The following is a 26,206-nucleotide window of genomic DNA, read 5'->3' as shown; positions in this document are numbered from 1 at the left end:
CAATCAGCCTCTCCCATAATAAACTCAGTATGATTTCATCCAATTGTCTGTCCCTTGTACAGTTTTACAACTAGCATCAGCATCACAGCACACCTGAATAGGCCCCCAGATGCAACTGGTGCATGCCCACACCTTCAACTGGATGACAGGAGATGGAAAAGAGGATGAATTCAGCCATCTCTTTACACTGAGCTGCTAAACACTCCTGACAGCCAGAAAAGCACGTTGAACCTCTCTCAGTCAGGGGGCCCCAAAATATACTCAGAGTGAGTTTTCTTCTTCCTGTGTCGCTTGAGCACTACTGATGCATTAATTAATTAAATTCAACAGTGTCACTCAATGTCCTCTGAACCAGCTGCAAAATGTGTCTTTACCAGATTGAGCAACATTAGACAGTCAATAGACTAATAAACCCCATGTATAATATATATTCACCATAGCTTTGTACTTCCGTCAAGAAACCGCAAAGCTCATGAAACTGGGGCTCTTACCTGATAATAGTCAATTGCTATATTAATATAGGGGAAGGTGGGGTGATTTGTGCATTTTGGAAGATGCAAAACCCCTTGTTTCTAGAAAACCGTGGAAGAAATTGGAAATGTGACCACATATTTAAGAAGAGCCATCCATTTGACTCATCCTGTAAAGAAGGGAGACACAAGGAATAAGATATAAGCACATTTAAGCTCAAAAAACTGTGTTTTGCCTTTCAAAGTAAAATTTCCATGATCAAGGTTTTTTGATTATTGTGTCTGAACAATTATAGACACGTTTGAAAACATTTGACACATGTTTAGTGCTTTGGTATGCTACACTTTGAGTCTATATAGTTAGCACAATGTCAACCCTAAATTGCTGCATCATGCCTATTATCCAAAATTCTGGGGATGGGGTGATTTGTGCGCAAGGGCCTGGGTGAGTTATAAGTAAGTAAGTAAGTAAAATGTATTTATAAAAGCACATTTATGACAGTTTGCACTGTCCAAAGTGCTGTACATAGTGCATTCAGTAGGTAAACAATGAAGGTACAATAACAATAACCAAAATAAAAGACGTAAAGCCCATACATCCACATAAACACAGATAGTAGTGCAGAGGTAAGATAGTTAATGGGGAGGAAACACCAGGGTGTACATATGGGTTTTGAGCCTTGATTTAAAGGCAGAAATGTAGGGGGAATCACATTTGTCAGGTGGCAGTTGGTTCCACAAGCACGGAGCAACTAGTGCAAAGTACATTTCTGAGAGTTGTGCCAGTGGCATGGCTGTATACGCTGGTCACCAAAAGAAAGTGATTGTCTACAGTAGCTCAGAAGAGAGTGACATCTCAATTCCACTTAACGACACCACTGATGAGAGTTCAGATGGCCAGAAAGATGATGATGGTGACTTTGTCATTGTGACACAATGACGCACAAATCACCCCACGTAGTGGGGTGATTTGTGCGTCAAGACAACTTTTTTTCCGAAAGCTATATTTCTTAAACAGTTTATTCCAGATCCAAAGTTTTTATTGCCAGGGATGCACAACATCCTGAAATATATGTACATATTTGAGTTGGAGACATAACTGTCAAGGCCTCACTTTAAAATCACTTTGAGTAAAAAGTTGCACAAATCACCCCACCTTCCCCTACTGTAGTCAATACGTTAACAAAATAAAGTAATTCAAATTGGGAGTATAGCAGCTGCATATGATTATACTTCCCAAACCACAAAGGCAGAACAAATTATGCTAGGAGCTTTAAAAACTGCAGAAGGTTGGGCAGTGATGCACCTCTCTTTGCAATGGAGGTAGCTGCATCGAAAAGGGTTCCTACCTCAGAATGGTGTTTGAAGTAGCTAGTTAAAAATGATGTATTATGTGTAATTGTCCGGAAGAATAATAATAGATAGATTATATACACATTTCTCTTCAGTTTTTACTGGAATTGTCAAGATTCAACAGCAAGAACAGCAACAATGTATAGCTTTAATTCTAGTATGTTATATATATATTAGGGCTGTCAAAATTAACGCGTTAACGCAGGGTGATTAATTTCTGGAATTATCGACGTACATTTTTTTAACGCATTTAGCACATGTGCAGAATGATCCGCTCCGTACATCCCACCGGCTCTGTACTACAGTCACTAGCCTCGTTTGAGAAGGAGCCGTCTAGCTAAGACCTGCGCAATTATGACGCTCGTCTTGCTGAGCGCACAGCATTTTTGCAGCATTTTTGCTGTGCACTCATCAAGACGCACGTCATAATTGCGAGGGTCTGAGCAAGACGGCTCCTGCTCAAACGAGGCTACTCTAACGTTGTGGCTGACCCAGGATCAGTAGCTGCGCACAGCCAAACATAGCAGCACGTTAGCCCGTGCCGTGTTTTTAAGTTTTAAACTGCTAACGGCCACGTCTGTATCACGGGCATAGATAGTATATAAAATCAACTGCCGCAGGTGACAGTTGATGTCGAAGCAGCAGGAGGAGAAACATTGTCCGCTCTGTTCAGAGCCCTCGAGGACACAAACGTCTGCAGTTTTCAGCGGTGTGTGTGATCAGACACGCACGCACACACACACACACACACACACACACACACACACACCGCGGACTGTAATCAAGTTGTATTCAAGAATGCACAACCTATAGATTCACCAAATAAATGTCATTCTATAGCCTATCCTATATTTGCCCAAAGACATAATAAAGAGACAGACCAATTGAATTATGGTTTGGTAGGTAGGCCTATATATTTTAGTTTGATTTAAAGTTATTTTCAGTATTAAAACCATCATTTGGATTTTCAATGAATAAACATACTAATTTTAAATGTACATATCCACCTTCTGTCATTTATCTTTCCGTTCATACAACAATATATAGAGAAAATTCGAATTTTTCGGGCATATTTCGAATTGTTAAATTAATCGTGATTAATCCACAGAATCCTGTGATTAATCTGATACAAAATGTTAATCGTTTGACAGCCCTAATATATATATATACGTATATATATATAAGCCCAGAGGCTTCGTGAGAAATTTGGTGTTGATAGAGTAAAATCTGAGAAAGTTGTGGTTAAAACCCTGTTTTTCAGTTTATATATATATATATATACAGTATCTCACAAAAGTGAGTACACCCCTCACATTTCTTCACGTTTTTCTTTATATCTTTCCATGGGACAACACTGAATAAATGACACTTTGATACAATGTCAAGTAGTCAGTGTACAGCTTGTATAACAGTGTAAATTTACTGTCCCCTCAAAATAACTCGACACACAGCTATTAATGTCTAAACTGCTGGCAACAAAAGTGAGTACACCCCTTAGAAAAAATTTACAAATTGGGCCCAAAGTGTAAATATTTTGTGTGGCCACCATTATTTTCCAGCACTGCCTTAACCCTCTTGGGCATGTAGTTCACTAGAGCTTCACAGGTTGCAACTGGAACCCTCTTCCACCCATTTATGACAGCATCACAGAGCTGGTGGATATTAAAGACCTTGCGCTCCTCCACCTTCTGTTTGAGGATGCCCCAAAGATGCTCAATAGGGTTTAGGTCTGGAGACAGGCTTGGCCAGTCCATAACCTTTACCCTCAGCTTTTTTAGCAAGCCACTGGTCGTCTTGGAGGTGTGTTTGGGGTCGTTATCATGTTGCAATACCACCCTGCGGCCCAGTTTACAAAGGTTGAGTGCACGTGGTCAGCGTCGTACACAGAGGTTGGCTTTGGAAAATAGACGTATGAGTGCTGCCAGCATTACTGAAGGGCTTGAAGGGGTGGGGGGTCAACCCGTCAGTGCTCAGACCATACGCCGCACTCTACATCATACTGGTCTGCATGGCTGTCATCCCAGAAGGAAGCCTATTCTAAAGAATGATGCACAAGAAACCCCACAAAAAGTTTGCTGAAGACAAACAGACTACGGACATGGATTACTGCAACCATGTCCTGTGGTCTGATGAGACCAAAATACATTTATTTGGTTCAGATGGTGTTAAGAGTGTGGAGCGGCAACCAGGTGAGGAGTACAAAGACAAGTGTGTCTTGCCTAGAGTCAAGCATGGTGGTTGGAGTGTCATGGTCTGGGGCTGCATGAGTGCTGCCAGCACTGGGGATCTACAGTTCATTGAATTCTAACATGTACTGTGACATACTGAAGCAGAGCATGATCCCCTCCCTTCATAAACTGGGCCGCAGGGCAGTACTGCAACATGATAACGACCCCAAACACCCCTCCGAACGACCACTGGCTTGCTAAAGAAGCTGAGGGTAAAGGTTATGGACTGGCCAAGCATGTCTCCAGTCTTAAACCCTATTGAGCATCTTTGGGGCATCCTAAAACGGGAGATGGAGGAGCGCAAGGACTCTAATATCCACCAGCTCCTTGATGTCGTCATGAATGGGTAGAAGAGGGTTCCAGTTGCAACCTGTGAAGCTCTAGTGAACTACATGCCCAAGAGGGTTAAGGCAGTGCTAGGAAATAATGATGGCAAAACAAAATATTGACACTTTGGGCCCAATTTGGACATTTTTTCTTAGGGGTGTACTCACTTTTGTTGCCAACAGTTTAGACATTAATGGCTGTGTGACGAGTTATTTTGAGGGGACAGTAAATTTACACTGTTATACAAGCTGTACACTGACTACTTGACATTGTATCAAAGTGTCATTTATTCAGTGTTGTCGCATGGAAAGATATAATGAAATATTTGAAGAAATGTTAGGGGTGTACTCACTTTTGTGAGATACTGTATATATAACACTTAAAGTCTAATCCAAACCTTGACAAATATTTATAATCTGTTTAATAACAATAATTTTAACTAGAAAATCCCGCAGAGATTTTAAAAGTACGGGCCACTCGGCGCTGACCGCCAACCCCGCATCGGCGGCGCCCCACCCGTCGGCCCGGATCAAACGCTTCTACGAACCGCCGCTGCACGCTTTCCAAACTCGAGTCCCAAGTTGTGGCCAATTGAAGGTTGCAATCAGAGTGATTGGGAAAGGGGCGTGGCCTGTCAAACATTGCATTTTTCTATTATGGTTTTCGCATTTGTGGCACCCCCTATGGGTTAATCTCGACAAACTTCGAGGGACATGCTACCACTTGTCTTCTGCACATATCCAGCAAGTTGTATGATAATAGGACCTATGGTCAATGAGTTATGGCCAATTTGTTATTAAGCCCTGCCCCTGCGTAAACGTTTTGGTCAATGGCGGCCATGTTTTTCAAGCTATCCTACTAATATTTTACGGAAATGTGCATCATAGTCCCAGAGGCTTCGTGAGAAATTTGGTGTTGATAGAGTAAAATCTGAGGGGCACTTTACACTGTGAAAACGTGACAGTTTTCCAGTTTTTGGTTTAAAAAAAAAAACCCGTTCAGACACAATTTATCTGACATCTTCACCCGTACACAAGTTTTCAGAGGAAACGGGCCGAAATCGCTGTAGCAGCAGTGCCAAGCCAAATGCTTTTACTTTGAAGCCGTAGCCTTAATGCTCCTTTTGTTGAACAGTAGCCGCTAGCTTAACCGCTGCACGCTGATAGTGTTTTTAATGTAGAGAGAGCTGTGTCCCCCTGGCATATAGAAGTGACACACGTTTATTTAGCTAGAAAAACAGGCAGAGCACAAATCTTTCCCCAGACAAAGTGGCGGGTGGTCTCAATAACTTACTGCGGTAATCGCTTGGACTAAATTGGCGAGTGTTAGGCTATATTTTAGCCCTGCACGTCACTCTCCGTGGAGACACCGTTCATGTTGTCTTCTAACTTTATAACTCGCTTATGTTGTGGGTATTTTGACAGCAAATGTTATAGACTACGCATGTGTGAGGGTGGAGCCGTGACGTCAGCGTTATCAGGGGAAATGGTTTCGGTGTTTACAGGAAAACAAAACCGTTAAGTTTTCCAAAAAATCCTCCCTGGGAGGTGATCTCAAAAACCTGCGGTTTCATGCCTGCGTTTGCTGTTTTCCTGTAAATGATATAGTACAACCGCGGGAATTTTTCCGCGTTTGCACCGTTTCGTGTTGTCGTGTAAAGTGCCCCTGAGAAAGTTGTGGTTAAAACCCTGTTTTTCAGTTTATGCTAATTAGCGGAAAATATTTCCAGGCGGACTTATATGGTCCCAGAGGCTTTTTGTAGAGCACCCTAACGTACACCTGTGTGAGAAATGTCAAGTGAATCGGACTTACGGTGTGCGGGGCGTGGCCTTTCACACTTTTTTCAGTCGGGGCTTAATAACAGCGCCCCCCTAGTGGAAATTCAAAAAACTGAATAATAGCACAACCCGTGTGGTGGGGACAAGACATTCTGTGAAATGTTTGCGTTTCTAAGTGCAACGGTGTGGGAGGAGATAGAGCTACAAAATGTGGTGGAAGAAATAAGAAGAAGAAGTAAGAATAAGTATTAGAAAATGTGGCGGAAGAAATAAGAAGAATAAGTAAGAAGTAAGAATAAGTATGGTAGATAACAATAAGTTACGGGCCCTCAATACTTGAGGGCCCGTACTTAATTATTTTGATCAGCTGCACTGCGCTGACTTGTAAATTGACCCAGTTTATCAAACAATAGCATCAAATTCAATATATCATCAAGTTCAAGAGGAAATGTTACTTTTACTTTAGTTAGGGATCATTTAGAAATAACAGTAATTCACATTCATTATATCTTTCTAATTCTGATAGAAAAGTTGCATGCTGCAAAATGAGCCATGAATAATGGAATCATTTTAACACCACTTCTCACTGAATGTGATTGGATAGCTCAGCAGGAGTTTTGACAAGTTAAGGCCTGAGTTTCCATACATTTTTTCATTACATTAATAGAAGGAGCCTTTCCTAGACAAGGCTGAGCTGTTGATCTCACTGAAGTAGGGAGTGTCAGTAAACTCATTTTTAAGCTTGGAAAAACTGTCTGCCAATGTGGGGATTACACCACTCTCGAAAACACACAAGAATAGAGCCGCTTTGCATTAAATCATGAGTAATGAGAAGCAAGATAAAGTAAATAGAACAGAATGAAACAAAAAGTAGACGAAGCAAAAACAGACTGCATAAAAGAGAAGAAAACCCCAACTAAAGCCTCAATTGATATGTTCCCCCATGTTACTCCACAAATTCAAAAAAGGTTTATAAAAGTTTTCTTCGACCATCAATGTAGCTATTGTTAACCCTTAACACAACATTTTCTTTTAACCATGACAGCAATGTTCTTATGACTTTCACAAGGACCACAATTTTGTATTAAGTACTGAGGTTCATACAGTTTGTTTCAAGAGATCATTGAGGGCTCTTCTAGGGCTAACATTTTCCTTTAGTCCTTTTGATTTGCCTAAGGACCACTTGAACTGACCCAAATCCCCTTCTGGTAAATGTTGCTGTATTGTGATTTATGGACAAAAACCTATCCAATCCTACATTTGGTATACTGTAAATGCCCTTTTTTCTGACAACATACTGTTAGTTAACTTGCCAAAACCTAACATTTTTAGCCACACTTAGACATTTTATGAAATAAATATAAAAAAGACGGTTTACTTTTTGCAGGTAAGCTCAATATGTGCACTAGTCAATATGTTAAGTATGGAAAAAATGTACATACAGTATACTGTTGCTGTCCCTAAAACAACGTCAGTCCCCAACTTCAACTCATGCAATCATTGTGAGGACCCCATCAACATTACAATATAATGGATCACATTACAGTTCAAGTTTCCCACCAGTCCCACAGGAATATATATAACAAGGCTTCTAGCCTCAGCAGAAATCAAAGAGTTGTATCTCTTGGCTGTGTATTCTATCAGGAGGTGTCAGGGTTCGGATCAATATCTTGGCACCAAAAAAACAACAAGCAGGGGTTAGACAGCATTGCGGGACAAAAAGCACTACCACTGTACTTGACAGAAAATAACAGTTATGGTCATTACTATGAATCAGTTGAATAATGTGTAGTGAATAAATACACGTTGCATCTAAAACCCTCAACATTTTTAAACATATACACATTGTAGCTAAAAGCTCAAATTAGGCTAACTACTGTCATCATAACAGTGTCGTATATAGCAAGTCAGTAGGACCGATATACTGTTGCTGCAATTGCAGTGTTAAAGTGTGGCCACTCTGTGGGATGAGGACTTTTCACATGTGTCAAAAAACAAGATTCAAAGCAAGTCTGCTGGGCATGTCCCTAAGAAGAAGTTTTGTTGGGGAGAAGATTTAAGCCAGGAGACTAGCTTAAGGGAGCATTTAAAGAGAGGATTCTCTCTGAGCATTTGCACATTCATTTTCATTGTTGTGTAAGAAGCGACATGTCTAAACGCTTAGAGAATGCATTTAGTAGGGGTAACAAAACTAAACTAAACTGTGAGGTGCAGAGGAAAGCACACTGTGATTGTCCAGGCAAAATTCAAAGGGCTTTAAGAGCACTTGGGCACAAGGACACAGTCACAGTCCGCCTTACAAGCTTCTACACACAGCTTTTATGAAGCCTCTGTTTGATGCTACCAAACCTAGCTAATATTTAGCTAATTTATGGACACCGTTCATTGTTAACAGTGCCTGAAAAATGTTAGCTAAAATCAGATGATAGACCTCCCGAGCACTGAATGAACAAAATGGTTTAAACTATCTTGTTTTGGGAAAGTGTACAGCGCCAGAAAATAAAAACACCCCAAAAAACAGGATAATAATGTAAACATATTCAAACAGTGTTTCAAATTATATAATATTTTATAATATAATCTAGGAAAGTATATTCAAGATCACGGCTATGCCTGCCTACTATTCTGTAATAATGTAGGCTTTAGAAAGACAACAATATGGATCTAGTTGTTGCATATAGTTGGAATTACTTAAATTCAATGCCCCAATGTGTTGTACACACTCTCCTACCAAGAGTTAATGACACTTTATGATGGATGACACCTTATCTATTTACCCATGATGCACTAGGCCATCATTCACCAAATTATTAAACTATGACAAGGGGCTGTCTATCAGTAGTGTGATAGACATAATTCATATCTGTAACATCATCTAATTAAAATACATCACTTCTGCCAGACAGTTTCCTTACTGCTAGCTGAAGCAAATTGATTCTCAATCTCGTTCTAGTCTATGCAAATGAGAAATGAATAATTCATGGTATTAAAGTCTTATCTTTTGTCCTGACAAACAAGGTTGCCATGCTTTGATTATTCCACAAAGGTGTGTAAAGGTTCCTTATTAGCAGATAAGTCGGACAGGTGCCGTTTTCATCCTCCGAGTCATTCTGAATTTACTGCTGTTCGTTTCCAAGATGCACCATAATTCTGGACACACTGGAGCAACTGATATACTTTATGGAGAAGTTCAGTTTATGACAGCGCTTATTTGTATGGATTTTTATAACTGCCACTCACAGAATATGTCAGCATGAACTGAACATCTGTTACTTTGCCTCAAGACCTGTGACCATGGTCTCGAAGGCCAAATTAATCCATCGATGTCCATGCATGTTGCTCTACTGCACTGCTGGTCTCCTTAATACATCTGCAACCTACAAGTTGTTCAAGCCTATTACTCAAGTCATTATTGAAGAGGCCTACAACTGCATTACATCATCTGCTTGTACATGATACAAGTAAAATCATGTAGCTCTAACTTTGTGTTGTGTTGTATATGGGAAAACATCAGCAGCAATAAAATAGATTGGCCATGCCCAGTAAATCTGATGGACTACTGTATTTTAATCCATTCAATAGCATAATAAAAATAAATGTTTTTTCTAATTAACATTTATTTTCTAGAAGATACATGATTATTGGCTGGGTACATAATGTAGCAGTGTGATTTTCCAACTGAATAAGCTTTTGAAAACCTAAATGGGCCAGATTATTTTCGAACTTTTTTCATTATTATTATTTTCTTTTAAATATTTTCCATCAATAAATAATTGTTTAGCGGTGCCCGGATAACATTTAAGGGCGCTGAGACACCACTGAAAAGGGGCTAAAATTGCCCCTAGTAAGAACATTGAATGCAATTGTTCAACACAATTTTCAAGTAATGCTAGTACTACTGAATCCAGTATTAATTGACACTGGACACCAGTTTACAACTCAATGCAGTTTTTATACAATTTTCTATCCGGCTTTTGCTTTGCTTGTCTGACCAAGATCTACAACCACTTTTTAGGACCACATGACTACTGGTGATCTTTTATTTTTTATTTTTTATTATTTCTATATTTGTTCAGCTTTTCATTATGTCTGAATAAAATTATGCGACAAATAAAAACGGGAAATAATATGTTACAGAGGTTGAAATATCATTTTTTTCTTGTCAGAAGTTAAGCTTGAAGCTGGCAAAAAATATTTTAAAATGGAAGGATGGGTAGTTGGAGTTAGAGCAACTCAAGTCTTCAAGGAAAAAAATCTCTCCTTAGATAGGCTGAAGTTATTCTCTTTTCATGATTTGCCAGAGGGGGTTTGCACCCACAGATCCACGTATAGTAAGGTGAAAAATAGTGGACAAGATGAGACCAGCCTTAAGAAATGCTTTAAAAACAAACGGCTGATGAGATGAAGGTTGATTATGAATTCTATCCCACTGCTAAATGTGTCAAGCCGGCCAAATGTCAGACGATATTCTGTCAAGAGGATATTGAGCTGACTGAAAATGTCAGACACACAGGAAGCATGAATGAGAGCACGCAGAGGAAACAAGAGGAGGAAACAGGTGCTCATCAGTCGGTGTGGACTACTTATTTTAGAGCGAACTCCATGCTCTTCCATCTAGCCATGTGGACTTAATATCTGAAGGCCAACAAAACAGCGACTATCTGGAGTTCAGTGTAAGAAAACCTCTGTCGAGATATCAAACACTACAAAATATATTCCTGTGTTTACTAGACTATATTTTTCTTTTGTAAAGCCCTTCACGCTATTACTTGACATGTGGCCTATGTTTTATCCTATTAGAGGATAAGCAGCACAAAAAGTAGCAGGAGTATCAAAATCGTAGGTTTCAAATAATGTATACAAATTCATTTTGTTACAGATTTATATTGCTTATTTGATCTAAGTTACCTTTTCTTTTTAAGGGGAACTTTTAAATATATTTAAAACAGCCTCATTTTTCCTCTGATAATCATGAATTACCTTTAACAGCAAATGAGACCGTCAGGGCAAAGAAAGCAGTTTTTATATAGTTTTATTAATGCATTTGGTCTGGTCGCACACTCAGTCCGATTTTCGGCTTGCGCATGCAGGCAGGCTCTATGGTCACATATTTGCATTAGTCGCAGATTTCAGTGTAGCGCAGCAACGTGATTTGAGTAGCCTATCCCTCCAGGTAAGGGAAGGGGAGCCTTGTTTGAGACAGTTATTTTTCGGCATAATGGCTGATAACGGGGCAGAACCATCAAAGAAAAAAAGAAAATTCAATGAAGAACAATAAAAAGCTAAAAGGGAGAGTGATAGACGGGCGAGAGGAGGGCGTTGCCAAGCAACGTGTTGACAATTTAACTGGAGTGAACTAGTCCTGCAGTGTTTAATCCTAAGTGAATGAACCGTACTAAAACAAAGTTTACTTTGCTTCATCATCATCAGATGACCATTATTCATCTGAAATAGTCATTATTTACAACAACATGAACACTTTACCTCATCGTGATCCATACTGCCGTCTCTCGTTCATTCGCGTTCTGTAAGGGCACGGAAAGTTTGATCTCTGTGAGAGTGGTGAGTGACACAGCATCAACTCATTGAAATCAGGTGTGTGTTGCACTGACTGGCATTAGTTGATGCAGTGTCAATAACCACTCTCACGGAGCCAAAAGAGTCCGGTGCCCTCACACTTTCAACAAGGACATGCACTATATTGCGTCCTAATCATTTGACACTCGCACCGGCCGACACGCGCTAGAAAAGAGCTTAACAACAGCTGGCGTCGTAAAACTACTAACGCTTTTGTCCAAAGGGGCCGCCAGCCGCCATAGTTCCTTGTAGCCACTTTAATTAATTAATTAATTAATTAATTAATTAATTAATTAATTAATTAATTAATTAATTATTATCAATAATAAACTTCAATATATATTATTCACACATTCAGATTTTTACCAATTAATCACTCAGATTATTTTAATGTGGGTACAACAATATTCAATGCTTTATCTAAACCTGTAGACCAAGCAGAGCTCTGAGGTCTGCAAACAGCTTATCTCTGGATGTGCCAAACAGCAGGCTTAAAACTAAAGGCGATCGTGCATTCTCCGTGGTTGCCCCGAAACTTTGGAACAGCTTACCACACCATATTCGCTCATCTGAGTCTCTGGAAACCTTCAAGTCCACTCTTAAAACTCACCTTTTTTCACAGGCTTTTACGTTTTAATGAATTGTTTTGTGTCATTGCTGTAAGTGTTTTTTAATGTGTGCTGTTGTATTTTAATTTATGTATTTTATGTAAAGCACTTTGGTGAATTTAGGTTCTTATAAGGTACTATATAAATAAAAGTGACCTTGACCTTGACCTTGTATCTATCATGGACAATGTTAAACTTCTGTTTTTAATAATAACACAAAACATTTCTAACAACAAAACTTTGGACTTACCAAAAGCTGTATAAAACTCCTCTTTTGTCAGGTGCTCGTCATCATTGACATCATTATACTTCAGAAGGTCGAACAATGTGCACTCAGAGACATCCTTGGACAGGCCTTCTTGCTTGATGACCTTCAATGAGAATACATTGATGTTGGAGAAAGTGGACAATACCATTTGGTTCCACTGTGTTCATTAATAGCTTAATTTTGTTAAGCGCCTTTCAAGAAACCCAAAGGCACTATACAAGTTACAGGGCCCCCCTAGAGGGGGATGAAAAGTAATAACACAAGCAAGTGTCCGAACTGTTGAATAAAATCATTAAGCAGCATTAAATTGACATGTTAATGCACTTACTGTGTGCATTGAATCTACGGCCTACTTTGAAAAATGTATATCTAATCTCTGTTATGAGTCAGTGTTGCACAAATATCAGTTAAGTGTTGCCAAACTTCACTCAAGTTTGTTGACCATTGATGGAGAAAGAGCCCCAAACACTGTGCAGGTTTAATCATCATCCCACTAAAGCATGATCCTATTCAACACCCTCTGCAAAGGCCTGACAGTAAAACATCCATCACACTAGATCAGCTGTCAAAATGCTGATCACAAGGGATGGCTTTATCCATCATGCCTCTTCCATTGGATCAGTGCATTTCCCTTCCCGAATGGCTTGCCCAAAATGTAGGAGTCACTTGTAATGGCATATCCTTAGTATATACTTGATATAATCAAGTAATGACTGACTTGCACAATAAACCCCTAAAATGTTATGCAGATTTGCAGAACTCAAATACATATTTGACTATTTGACATTAGACTCATTTTGGTAGTGACACACTGGCACTGACATTAAGTACAAGGCTTCCTAAGTATTGATAAGAGGATGAAAAATGAGTCGACAAGGTACTCTCCTCTTATTTTTACTTTAATGTATGAATTCCAGCTTTCTGTCTTGGACAGATGATAGATATGTGCAATGCAAAACAGCTTGGATTTGCCATTTTAAAAGGGCACCTACGACTAAAAGGGCAGGGACGGTTGCTCCCTGAGCCCCTTCATGTGCACACTAGCAAGTCAAGTAAGCCAGGATAAAGTATTTTCATTCTAGAATTTCAGATGAGATCAGAGACTGCTCCAATTATAAAGGGCGCTTTAGGGCACAAGGTTTCAAACCGTGGTTTTGTACTTTCAACTGCCGATAAGATTGTGATACTTGTGTAGTGCTCTTTTAGATGACGTGTTAACACCAACAATTAATTTGAATAGATCTATTATTTCATGTTCATCTTTTGTCAATACATATTCCTACAGTATCCAGGATAAAGACAAGTTCTAGATTCCTTGGCAATGCACTCTAAGTGAATCTGAAAAAAAAAAACATTATTCGGAAAGAAGGAATATGTTCTGATTTTATAATTACTCTGAAATGACATCAGAGACAACATTTAATATACTCATTAAAGACCCAATCCATAAACATATTCAGGCTCCCCTATGGTGAGGCACTGGCAACCCCAAACTGCCTTAATTTATTTACTGATTTATCAGATTGATGAAGCTGTTTCGCTCTGATATTTATCTTGCAATTATTTATTATGCAGTGAGTTTAATGAAAGGTGAAGCAGAAGCCCAAATGTTTCTCATCAGACTGTAGCATGCAAATACTGCAGGCATGCGTTTTAAGTTGCCGTGTCACTAACACTACCTATATTATAAATAATTTTGATACTGAAGCTAAAGAACATAACAAGACCAAGTCAGAAAACTAGTGTTCTTACAAAGCACTGTGTACTTAAAAGTCAGAGAGGGCCATGATTGCTGCTTGATGTTTAATATTACATTTTCTTTTGTATAAACTCTCACTGTGTTAAATATTCTTATATTAACATAAATTATCAAGGATAACAAGGGGAGGAGGGCTAAAACCAGCCCTGGTGCCTGTCCACCCGGATGTTGATTACTGCTGTCCAGCTTGTGTCATTCAAACACCTGGTTGAGTGGTACAGCTTGGCTTGGAATTGGAAAAATAGCAACATCAAGGGGTTTAGAAATATTTCCAAAGTAGTATTCAATAGGTTTAAAGGGCATATTCAAATTCACATTCAGAGCACTGACAATATTATTCAATAAAACACAGAACAACATGGTTAGTTGACTAACATTTTACTCACAGGGCGCCATGAAGATGTAAACATATGTAAATAATATAAAAATATGGCAAAAATATCACATTTAGCACCGAAAATAGTAAAATATATTCAAATTACTCTAATGAGACAACCCCCTTTCCCTTTTAGCAAGTGGGCACTGACAAAGCATACCAAGGTGACCCCTGCACAGATGGGATATCTTACTGGATCAGCAGGAACCCTGACTGAGGTTCCATGATTCTGCAAACCCCACAGAATGCTTACCATTTAAATAATTTAAACACTTTTTTATTAAATCAATCCTTAAATATGTACTGAGGGTCTTTATTTGTTATGCACGGAATATCTTTCTCATTTCTTTTGTACAACCATGCCTCTTGGCAGTGTTGGTCAAAGGCTGCAGCCTCCCATAAGCACAAGGCTCCTTTGACCCACATTGCTTTTCAAAAGATTTACCAAGAGCCGTGCACCACAGCTACAGAGCGAAGGGTAAGAGGAGTAAAATGGACACAATTATGGTAGACATCAAAGCAGCTATTTTAAACACCTGAGCACACAGATGGTCTGTTCATTTGCATTCTCTTTTTTTCCCTTTTGATATTTAAATAAAAATGACCCTGCCGTTCTTCAGACTTTGGAGTTGCCATTGGGTTTCTTGAAAGATCGAAATCCAGTTGCAAAATGCTAAATATCCTCTTTTTAGTGGAGAAAACTGACATTTAATTTCAATTAAACTTCAAAATCTGACGATCTGTGTTAGCTTCAGTCAAGGTTATTGCATTTCACCTTTATGCTAGTAATTGACTGAGTGAAGATCATATTGATTTTATATTTGAAATAAGGTATCTCAAAGTGTATTTAAGCTCATGTTTCATTCATACCCTTACCTGTGAGAGTTCGCTGGCATCTACTTGACCATTTTTATCTGCATCAAAGCGTTTGAACATAATATCAACCAGTTGCTTCCTGGCAGCCATGTTTTCCTTGTGGGCACCATGGATGTTGGACACCATGTATCGTTTGTCATGCAAATCCAGAATCTTGGTTTTCAGCCGACGGTAGTCACTCAGTCTGCAGTTATCATCTGGGAAAGAGAAGAAAGCGGAGAAGCAGGACGGTGAGGAGAGGGGCAAAACATGTATCATGAAGTCGTAAAAACTGCAATAGCTGAGAGGAAAGTATGTTTTTTCTTTGTTTGAATGACGTTCAAACGTTATACCTAAATGACTCCTAGGTACTGAAAGAGGTCAATGATTAAAAGCATTGAACCCAATTCTGAGCTTGGTATGATTGACTGCATCATAAGAACAAATAGTAAGGGTAATTTTAGTAAAGCGGAGGAACAACAGTGACAGTCGAGTATTTCACTGCCTCAGACTAAAGACAGCAGCAGCGCTGTCAACACAATGAAAGTGACTAACCTATCCATCACACATGTGTCAAGAGCCTGCCCTGACGGCAACAGAAAACATAATGGTATTGTATATACAATCCGCCATCAAAGGCACTACATCAAAGAAGCCAACTACTTGAAAGCTTGAGAGGTTCAGAGTAGAGCCGAGGCAAAGAGAAAATAATGACTAGAACTAGCGGTTGACTCGTGTCATATTGAATCCTCATTGTTAGATCTGGAAGTGTTTCTCATCTAATAAGATACATTAGCTGATGCCAACCAACCAAGAAATGCTCTGTTGTTCACTGAGATGCTTTTCAAATCTCAGGGGAGAAAGGTGACATCTCTGCCATATTCAAAAGTGTGATCACCTACTTAGGAAAAGTAAGGAATAAAAGCTGCTGCGTGGAGTCGTCTGCGAGACAAATGAACTTTGTTGGAGACGATCAGGCGAGAATGATTTAGTGAGTGCGGTAATGAGTTCCCAGCTCAATAGAACTGGTGCTCGCTGAGAGCTGATGACTAGTAAGGTGGAATCAGCGCAACCTTAGAAAACAAAGACATGTCATTATCAGATGCCTGGGATCTCATTTCTATCTTAACAAAAATCCTGCAGTCCTTCCTCAAAAACAACTTGAAGAATCAGCAAGCATTTAAATGAGATACTTGGTTTAATCCTGATGCTTCCAGGGATGAGAGGCTAACATAAGTTTTCCTAATACGGCCTAATCAATGGGCTTCCCCAAAGACTATACATTATTTTCATGTTCATATAATTTTGCTGTGACCTTGTACGTTTCCTGGCATTAAAATATTTAGCACTGCATCTGATGCAAGCAGTATGAGTCGTGTTTAGTTTAAACCCTAAAAAACATAGAAATCATTTGTGGATATTTCCCTATGCTACCAGGTAAAGACAAATAATTAGTCGAAACTAAATATTTCTGGTTCAAAATATTCTTAGTGAACAATAGTAATTTGATGGTTTGATGAATGTTACATTTTGTGAATCATCCGCTGTAGCATTTGCAGTTACCAGCTCTCAATCCAGTTGTACACCTACAGAAATGTTGCACCTGTGTGTAAAAAAAACACCAAATGACTCGAGAGATATTTTTTTCAAAGAATGATGTTTACTCTTCCTGTACAGTAGTATTAGTAGAGTACACAAGTAGAATATACTGTATGCCAAGGTACAGTGAAGCTGGTCTCCAGACTCATAGTGGTCCAAGACCATAAAACACTTACACTTTTTCTCATTCGCTTTTTTTTTATGTATTTTTTTAATGTGTGCTCTATTCTTGATGTGTTTTTGTTTTTGCATCTGTAAAGCACCTTGAATGGCCTTGTGTCCGAAATGTGCTCTATAAATAAACTTGCCTTGCCTTACCTTAAAGGTGGAGTCAGCGATTCTGGAGAACCCTTATTTGCAAAATTACTTTTTGTCAAAATCAGTATAAGTATATCTCCTTACAATCAGTTGTGTGCACTGAAAAAAAAGCTGGTGTTAATACACATCTTAGGCTCTTTAAACTGAGGTAAACGGCTATGTAAAAAGGGTATGTAGAAAAAAAGAGGGGGCTCACTGTAGATAGAAACATGCCTGTTTACAGAGCCTAGGCTGTGTATAAACACTGGATTTTTCTTCGTCGAGCATGCAGTAAGTACAAGTAGCAGATTGTGAGGAGTTTTTTCACTGATGTTGATGATAAAAAGTGATTTTGACAAAAAGCATTCTCCAGAATCGCTGACCCCACCTTTAATGTTGTTTTATACCATTCATTTGTCTTCCATCTGTAAAGGATTGCATGTATATGAGGTCTTAGTTAGGGGTGCAACGGATAATGGATCGTGTCTCGGCTTTTGAGTCACGGGTCGGATAATTTTCAGATCAACAACAATACAAAAGGCAAAGATAAGGAAAATATGACTTTGCTTTCAATTACCTTTGGGTTTTATTTATTTTTAAATCCACAGTGAATTACAAAATAGCCTGTGTCCACAAAGGCTATTTGAAATAGAATCTTAAAATATTCAAAAACAAAATATAGTGCTAAATGAGGTTATAATCCTGCTTCCTTTAAGCATGGATAACAGTGAATGTGCAGTGGAGAGAGAAAGATATGCAGACAGATAGAGGGAGGAAGAGATAGCTTTATTTTATCATTTTGTTTTGAGTGATCGTCACTGGCTTTAGACTGACTCCTGCTGTCACTAGCCGATCAGCTGATGCAACCAGCTGTTTGAAACTGAGATGAAAACTAAACTGAAACTAAACTATCCTGACCTGGCTGTGCTGACTTAAGGTGGAAATAAATATAGCCTAAATGAATACATTTTGTTGCGTGAAGTCATGCAGTGCGACTTTTTCATCCACTCACAGGAGCTGTATCACTCAATATTTCACTATTTTGTGAGAATTAGAAAAACACTTTGGAATACCATCCTTTCACGATGCACTCTTTTCACCGTTTGGGTTAGGCTACTGTTTGGCTTTGACTGCTCAGTGACCATGCTGGTGACAAATGTCTTGGGTCAGATGGGCTGGCAAGAGGTTGGCAAGGGTTCATTATGTAAAGCCATTGCCTCTTAATATTTGTCTTGAACTGTTCATTTGAAGCTGCTCATCTGTTTATAAAGAGCTGTGTTATTAAACTCAAGCCAAGAGCTTTTAGCTACCATTTGTATAATTGTCACTATCACTTCTATTGGTATACTGTACTGCTATTGATTAGCTCTGAAGATCAGGCTAAAAAATGTCTATTCAAAAAATGCAGCTATTCATGCACTCCAGAATTCAGCAGGTACAATGCAGCTATTCATGCACTCCAGAATTCAGCAGGTACATCAATGGTGCTTTTTCTTTGTTTTGATTTCTCCTTGCCAGTGTCAATGAAAAAGTAATGATGAATAGTCCATGCATTGCGTAACAAACAGTCTTTCCACCAACGGTATTACGTGAGAAAGGTTTAACTGCAAGCAAACAATTAATCACAGTGTGCCAAATTAATTGTGTAATGAATAACCGTTGAGCCAATATACGATGACTTTTGATGCTTTACTGTTGGCACCTAACATTACAATCAGCTTGTTAAAACACAGAAAAAGTGATTATTTCACTACAGACATTTAATTTGGCCTGTAAACCAGAGTTGTACTGGTCCATTGCATATTTTTTAGTATTTGAGTATAATTTTGAACACTCTGGCTATAATAACTCTATAATAATAAGAAACTGCTCAAACAAACTAACTTTACTTCAACATGCAAATATCTGCTCATGTTATTTTACTGTTCTAGTCCAAAGCTTTAAATGACACTAAACATTCTCAGAATACAAATAAAATTGTCAATGAAAAAACCCAAAACATTCTCAGTCCTGTCCACTGTCTACTTCGGCCATAACCACGAGTGAGCCCACCACCACCCCTTTCTACACATACCCCTTTAAAAGCACTACTGTTTTATTCATAAAGAAAAGGTGATTCAGCAAGAGTCAACACTGAAATGGTCCCACACTTGCCCCATGGAGCCTGCTACCCACCTCCCCCTCCAGCTTTCCCATCTACGTCTCCAGGGCCTTGGGTACTGCGACGGCTCACAATACATCAAGACAGCACTTTGTGACAACTGGGTTAGCCAAATCAGAGGTCACTGATTGCAATCTTTAAGAGCAACTAGAGGTGTCACTGCCGCAACACCTGACTGAATCTGAAATGGATATCTGGGCAGTAGGGCCACAAATTCCTCACAGTCGCTCTGCCCAGGATGATACAGGTGCGAAAAAAGAAGAAGAAGAAATCACAGCAGACCCCAGGCAAAGAGAACACACACATCTCTGCCTGTCATGCAAAAACCCTCCCAGAGTGTTGGCATGACAGGCAGTTTGCAGTAATTTAAGAACATGACCCTATTTTCATCTTTCCAACTTAAGAAAAGCCACAAAAGGTCCCTTATCATGAATATATAAAAAAGAGTGTTTGAACAAACAAGTGGTCATTTGTATGTGGAGGAGAATTTCTATGAGCCTATATGGGAACTTTACTTTCTTTGAGGACAACCGTGTGTTTGGTAAGAAGTCAAGACATATTTCCACCTTTCCTTCAGTCTCTGTCACCACGGCCTCCTCCCTGGAAGCAGGTGTAATTCTCTCCGTCCCATCTTTCATCAGGAACGCTGCTGTTCCAATCTTTGATGTATTACGCTCCACCCGTCCTCTTTCACCTTGAAGGGGACTATTATAATCCACAAGGCTGCACTCGAACCTCACCACAACCATTGAACTCACCTCTGCCATCTTCATCTTTTTACCTGCAGTACCCCCAACTTCAGGTTTCCTTGGCTTTTGTCCTAACTCTGTTAAAACATGGTTATGATGGATGTGTTGTGTGTTCTGATGGATAATTTCTTTCTGACAGTGGAAGAAAACATACTACTCACTCACTTTGACTCATGAGTTGTATCTACAGCACGGCCAAGCAATGTTGCAAGCTAGAGCTCATTAAATTAATACAACGCATTAATTATGCAAGTGAGTTGGGCTGTAGATGGAAAAGCTTTTTTTATTTTTGTTTTTTAAGGCTTAACTTAATTATAAGACTCATTGTTTTTCTTTTTGTCATTTTGCCCTGATTTCATAAAAGATGCAAATTGTTTTAAACTAGTTCTCCACAAAATTGAATGTCACCACAAACCCAAAAGAGAGTGAGAGTGAGGTAGAATGAGATAGAAAGTCAGATAGATAAAGAATAGAAGGGGAAAGGGATAGCAAGAAGGAAGGCTTTGTTCACTTCTCAAATCTGATCCCAGTTGAGTTGATTACACAGAGCTTACTCCTTCAGTGGCAGGTGTTGTTGATGACATGATAGAGGACGGTGACCCAGGGGCTGAACACACCTAGGCACAAACATCAAATCAACCCACTGTAGGTCTATATTTGGACCTTAGCAGACAGACAGACTTGGGAATATTGTTTTTCCACAGTGGGGCCATACAAGCAGGGACTGGGTTTTGTAGTAGGCATGGACAATTTCTCAAGTGTAGAGTAGCTGTTTTAAAGACTAAATATGTTTGACTGAGACACAAAGGGAATGAGAACAGTCCAATGTTATAAATTACAATGCTTTTGCTACTAACAAAAAAGAAGTCTTGCCATAATAAATTACCTCGATAAACACAGGTGATGCTCCTTTACAGTGTGGGCAGGTTAGCTACTTGGCCTGAGTCAGTATATGTGTTCTGCTGAGATAAGCCTCCCATTTGCTGACTACACATTCTACTTCTCCCTGTTCTCTCTTCTTCTCTCATTTTCCACATTTCCAGAGAGATTTTTTTTAATAATTTGCTACTTAAAAAGTGATGTTCTCAACATTGTCCTTATGGTTAAACTGTATTGATTCAAATGTTTAATATTTTTTATTTTCTTTATTTAGTCCATGTTAAACAAATAATGACAATGATACTTTTAATGTAAAAAAAAAAAAAAAAACATTCAAAGGAAACCCAAAAAACCCTCAAGGGGCTTGGTATGTTGGGTTCCCTAGAAATTATTCGTACAGTGATCACTTGTATAGTGTTCACGTTTCACTCACGCTGCATGTAATCGGCAAATAAACCTCTCGGGGATCCCGAAACTGGTATCCAATCACAAGAGAGAACGCTACAAACCGGCACCCGTCTCACTGACGGTGCACGTGCAGAGCAACAGAAGGGTTAATATGTATGCGCCTACAATGGCTGAGCAGCTAAAAATCCTTCCCATTGTCTGTTTTAATGGTTTTTATCATGTTTTATCACACTTATGGATCTGAGATGATGCTAGATAACTCGCTGCTTGAAGACCGCATTGCATTAATGTGGTGACGTAGGGATGAGGGAGGGGACCGATAACTGCAGTAACTGACAGGAAGTTAGCTAAACTGACCATTCCGCTTACTGAACCTTTAAGGCAACATCAACACATTAAAACACCTATGGCAGCTATCAGAGCAAATGTAATCTACTGATGAAGATAATTTGTTGAAAACATGAAACAATTATGTTTACTTTAGTTGAGAATATGTTGGGTCAGTTAATAATTTATATTGTATAATAATCATCGGTCCTGCAACTCTGCTTAGGTTTGTGGATGACTAGTAAGCTGTGTCCTACTAACAGTTAGAGAGTAATGACATTTACATTTTACACAGCTTGCTTGCTTCTTTGCTCTCAGCAAATGTTTGCTTCTTTGATGCAGCATTTCAGTGTTTACCTCAAACTATGATTTTTTTTGTCCCCAGAGATTCTCATCCTCTAAGAAGTGTTTGTACTGCATGGCTAAGTCCGCCATAAGTCTGTTTTGTGGTACACAGGAGGACAAGTATCTGTCCAGCATTTATGGAGTATCTAAAATTATATTATGTACAATAACGGGCGTAAACACACACTCACAGTCTCCTACTGAGGGTAAAATGCAGACCCTTATATTGACCAGCAGTAACACTGATCATCGCAATGAATCCTGAGTCCTGCTTTTCATACCATGGTGGGGTCAGCGTTAGGTTACAGGAGTCTATTATCTTCTATATAGACCCTCAACTCTTAGCTGGGAACCATTAAGACTTTAATTCCTATCGAGCTGCTACCCCAGATATTGCATAGTTTACAGCCTTTATTGATCTGGTCTTAACACATTCAACTTCACCAACAGGGATGGAAACAAGGCAGTTTTGTCACAACATTCACCTGCCACTACTACTTATTTTTATTTTTTTGGTACAAACCGATTGCTTTGACAAACAGGTTGAGGTCAGCTGGATTGTAAAGCATTTCCTCTGTGTCCATAACATGCATTTTTCTTGCTGATGGTTTGTCAGGAATCGAAATGTTTTCTGATGTATGGAGTAATCTGCTGTATTGGAAGCCAGCTAAGTCATTACGGTTTTGACAGCCTCTCATTCAAACTAAAACTCAACATTTGAACCTAACATTCACTCCTGCAATTTCACAATTGGGTGATATCACCAAACCAGCAGAAGACAACAAAATATATATTTAAGTTATAAGTTATTTCAATAATGTCTTACTTTGAAATACTGAAGTGTCATACTGCCAAAATATTGAATGGCATTATGTAGGTCAATTAATTCCTTATTTTTTCTGGATTAAACATTTGGCATGTCATGTCAAGAGATCCATTGCTGACTTTATTGCACTTTCCAGCACCTGAAGATTCAGCACATTTGTCACGTCACTGGGTCGGATGGGTTTGGGCTATACATAGAATGAAGTCAACGCTTTGATATTAGACAACGCCCACAATGCTGCAACCCGCCAATACACACACACACACACACACACACACACACTCCTCTTCATCTCTTTATCTGTGACTTACTCACAAATGCATTGCTTCAAGCAATGTTGGCAGCTCATTTCACCAAATCGTTCAAAGGCTTGATATCCAGGACAGGGAAAGTAGGCAGAAACAAAAGACAGGGAGGAGGTAGAAAGCAATACTATGTATTTTCTGAGGATACTGACTTGAAGAGGAAAATTGTTTTTAGCCAATACTTTAATGGAAAGTAATCTTGCTGCAAATCTTCGGGGCCATTCATTTAAAGTAAACACTATTGCAACAACATTTATTTGGCCATTCAACTGCATACCTAATTATTTATAAGTTTTAGAGAAAAAAACAAATTATAGATGAATACATTCTTAATTTAAGACTGTATTTGTTGGAAGAAAATTATAGTTTTACAGACAAAAAGTTTGGAAAGACAACAACCACTGTCAGGCTCCCCTAAACTTTTCTGTTTGATTAAACTTTTATTATATTTCCTTGGTTATAAGTTATAAGTAAAACATATAACTTCTGCCTTTAACTAGTCTTGTTAACATCAATGAAAGTAGGCTATAATGCCAACCTCATATTTAGCACAACAGGGGGGAGGAACATCAAACATTAATTGGCTAATTTGTCATATGATTGTTTGGGATCCGTGGCCCAGTCCTCCCCAAACACCTCTGATAGAATAATTGACCATTTTAGGAACATAATGAACATGCAAATTAATATAGGATGCTTTGAAGCTGAGCAAGCTATAAATAAACACATCGATCAAAGACACCAGCTTGTCTTTGAGTGTACAAACCTGCAGGGGTTTTGGCTGTGCCTGCAATGAATTTTACACTACAAAAAATAACACCAAACCGTACAAATTAGTTTCAACCTAAAAAGAGATTTGTATATTTGGTGCTACTGTAGGTGTGGGGTAAAGGTGCAATATATTACATACAAATGGTTACAAATTTAATTTGGGTTCTATTCTGGCAGTAGGAGGAACTCTAGCTGAATTCAAACATTTCTTTCAAATGGAACATGTTTTAATATCAAAGCCAAGCGTGCTGTTCTTCAGATCAATGCACTACAAGTCATGTTATATTAATGGTTTGTCTCTTTGAAAACACTGTAGACTGCAGTAACACACAGTGTATGATTTGAAAAAATACAGTATATATTTTATGTTTTAATAATTGCCCATGGTATTTCAAATAATTGCCCATAAAGTAATTTCACATAATAACTCCACCCACCTAGGGCTGGGAGGTATGGACCAATATCACGGTATAGTATTTTTCCTTTAAATTTAATGGATTCAAATAACCGTACTGTACTTTAATCACATTAGATCATTTTTATCTTTTGCTTGGAACTTAAATGTCCGTAAAAAAGAGAAACTGGTGCAAAATACCACACCAGTCTGGCTTTAGTCGGTCAGTGCAAAATAAAAATGACAGCATCAACCAAATGTGTAGCCTAAATTTTCCAAATGATAGTAGGGGAGAACGGGGTAATATGTCACACGGGTTGGTTGTCACAATCGTTATATCTCGGAACTAGAAGCAGAATTGGGATCAGAGGTCACCTACATAGTCTTCCTTGGAGTTAGACTGCTGAATTTCAGGTGAGAGGACTGTTTGTGTTTTTCATGTCAAATTGAAAATATTTAACTCCTCAGTATTTTTCTTCTAGGCTTTTACACAATGGGCTTATAACAAAACCCTTGTTACCTATAAAAAGTGTGAAGGGTAAACTATAGTTTAGATTGTGGTTAGCAAGCTAATTAGTTGTCCGATGGTTGTTGGCCTTGATGCTAGCAAGAACTTCAAGTTGGGGTTGCTCGTCACATTTTTTGGGGGGTTGGTTGTCACATGTTATCCAAAGGCTGCAGCCAGAAAAGGAACCCAATAACGAAATAAATTGTCAAGCCAGTGCATCCCAAACTAACCGTAAGATATGTAGGCCTATTTGTCAACTTGACAATGCAATTAAACTTTCAAATTTAGTTCTACTTTCTTGCCTTCTAGTTCAGATTATTCCCATTAAAGCGGCTACGAGCAACATTTAAATATCTTTTAAACAGCCTCATGTTTCCTCTGATAATCATAAATTACCTTTAACAGCAAACGAGACCATCAGTGCAAAGAAAGCCGTTTTTATATAGTTTTTATTACTGCTTTTGGTCTGGTCACACACCCAGTCCGATTTTCGGTTCGCTCGTGCAGGCTCTATGGTCACATATCCGTATTGGTCGCAGATTTCAGTGTGGTGCAGCAACGCGATTTGAGAAGCCTATCCCTCCAGGGAGGGAAGGGGAGCGGGAGCCTTGTTTGAGACATTTATTTGTCATCATAATGACTGATAACGGGGCTGAACCATCAAAGAAAAAAAAGAGAATGCAATGAAGAAAAGCTAAAAGGGAGAGTGATATAGGCTACGGGCGGGACGAGGGCGTTGCCTAGCAACGTTTATACAATTTCACAAGAGCGAACTAGACTGCAGTGTTTACTACTAAATGAATGAGCGGTTGGTACTAACACAAAGTTTGCTTTGCTTCACCATCATCAGATAACCATTATCTGAAATAGTCACAACACAAACACATTACCTCATCGTGATCCACACTAACTGCCGTCTCTCGTTCATTCGCTTTCTGTGAGGACTGAGGACACGTAATCTTTCAGCTCCGTGAGAGAGAGTAGTTAGGTGACACTGCTGGATCAACTCATTGCAATCAGGTGTGTGTGGTACTGACT

General features: G+C 38.9%; 1 protein-coding gene across 1 annotated transcript in view; it reads right to left on the bottom strand.

Annotated features, from left to right (window-relative positions):
- fstl5 (follistatin-like 5) overlaps positions 1-26,206 on the bottom strand; it is a gene marked incomplete at both ends in the record, with an annotated part of 148,075 nt that overhangs the window by 61,129 nt on the left and 60,740 nt on the right. The window contains 2 exons of the mRNA XM_080036085.1: positions 12,592-12,712; positions 15,621-15,817. Of these exons, the coding sequence (XP_079892211.1) occupies positions 12,592-12,712; positions 15,621-15,817 (318 nt within the window). The remainder of the gene's footprint in view (positions 1-12,591; positions 12,713-15,620; positions 15,818-26,206) is intronic.

The sequence above is a fragment of the Ammodytes marinus genome (genome assembly GCF_949987685.1).
Source record: "Ammodytes marinus genome assembly, chromosome: 10".
Taxonomy (NCBI): domain Eukaryota; kingdom Metazoa; phylum Chordata; class Actinopteri; order Uranoscopiformes; family Ammodytidae; genus Ammodytes; species Ammodytes marinus.
The sequence above is the reverse complement of the archived record's forward strand: the minus strand, read 5'-3'. Positions and strand labels throughout refer to the sequence as shown.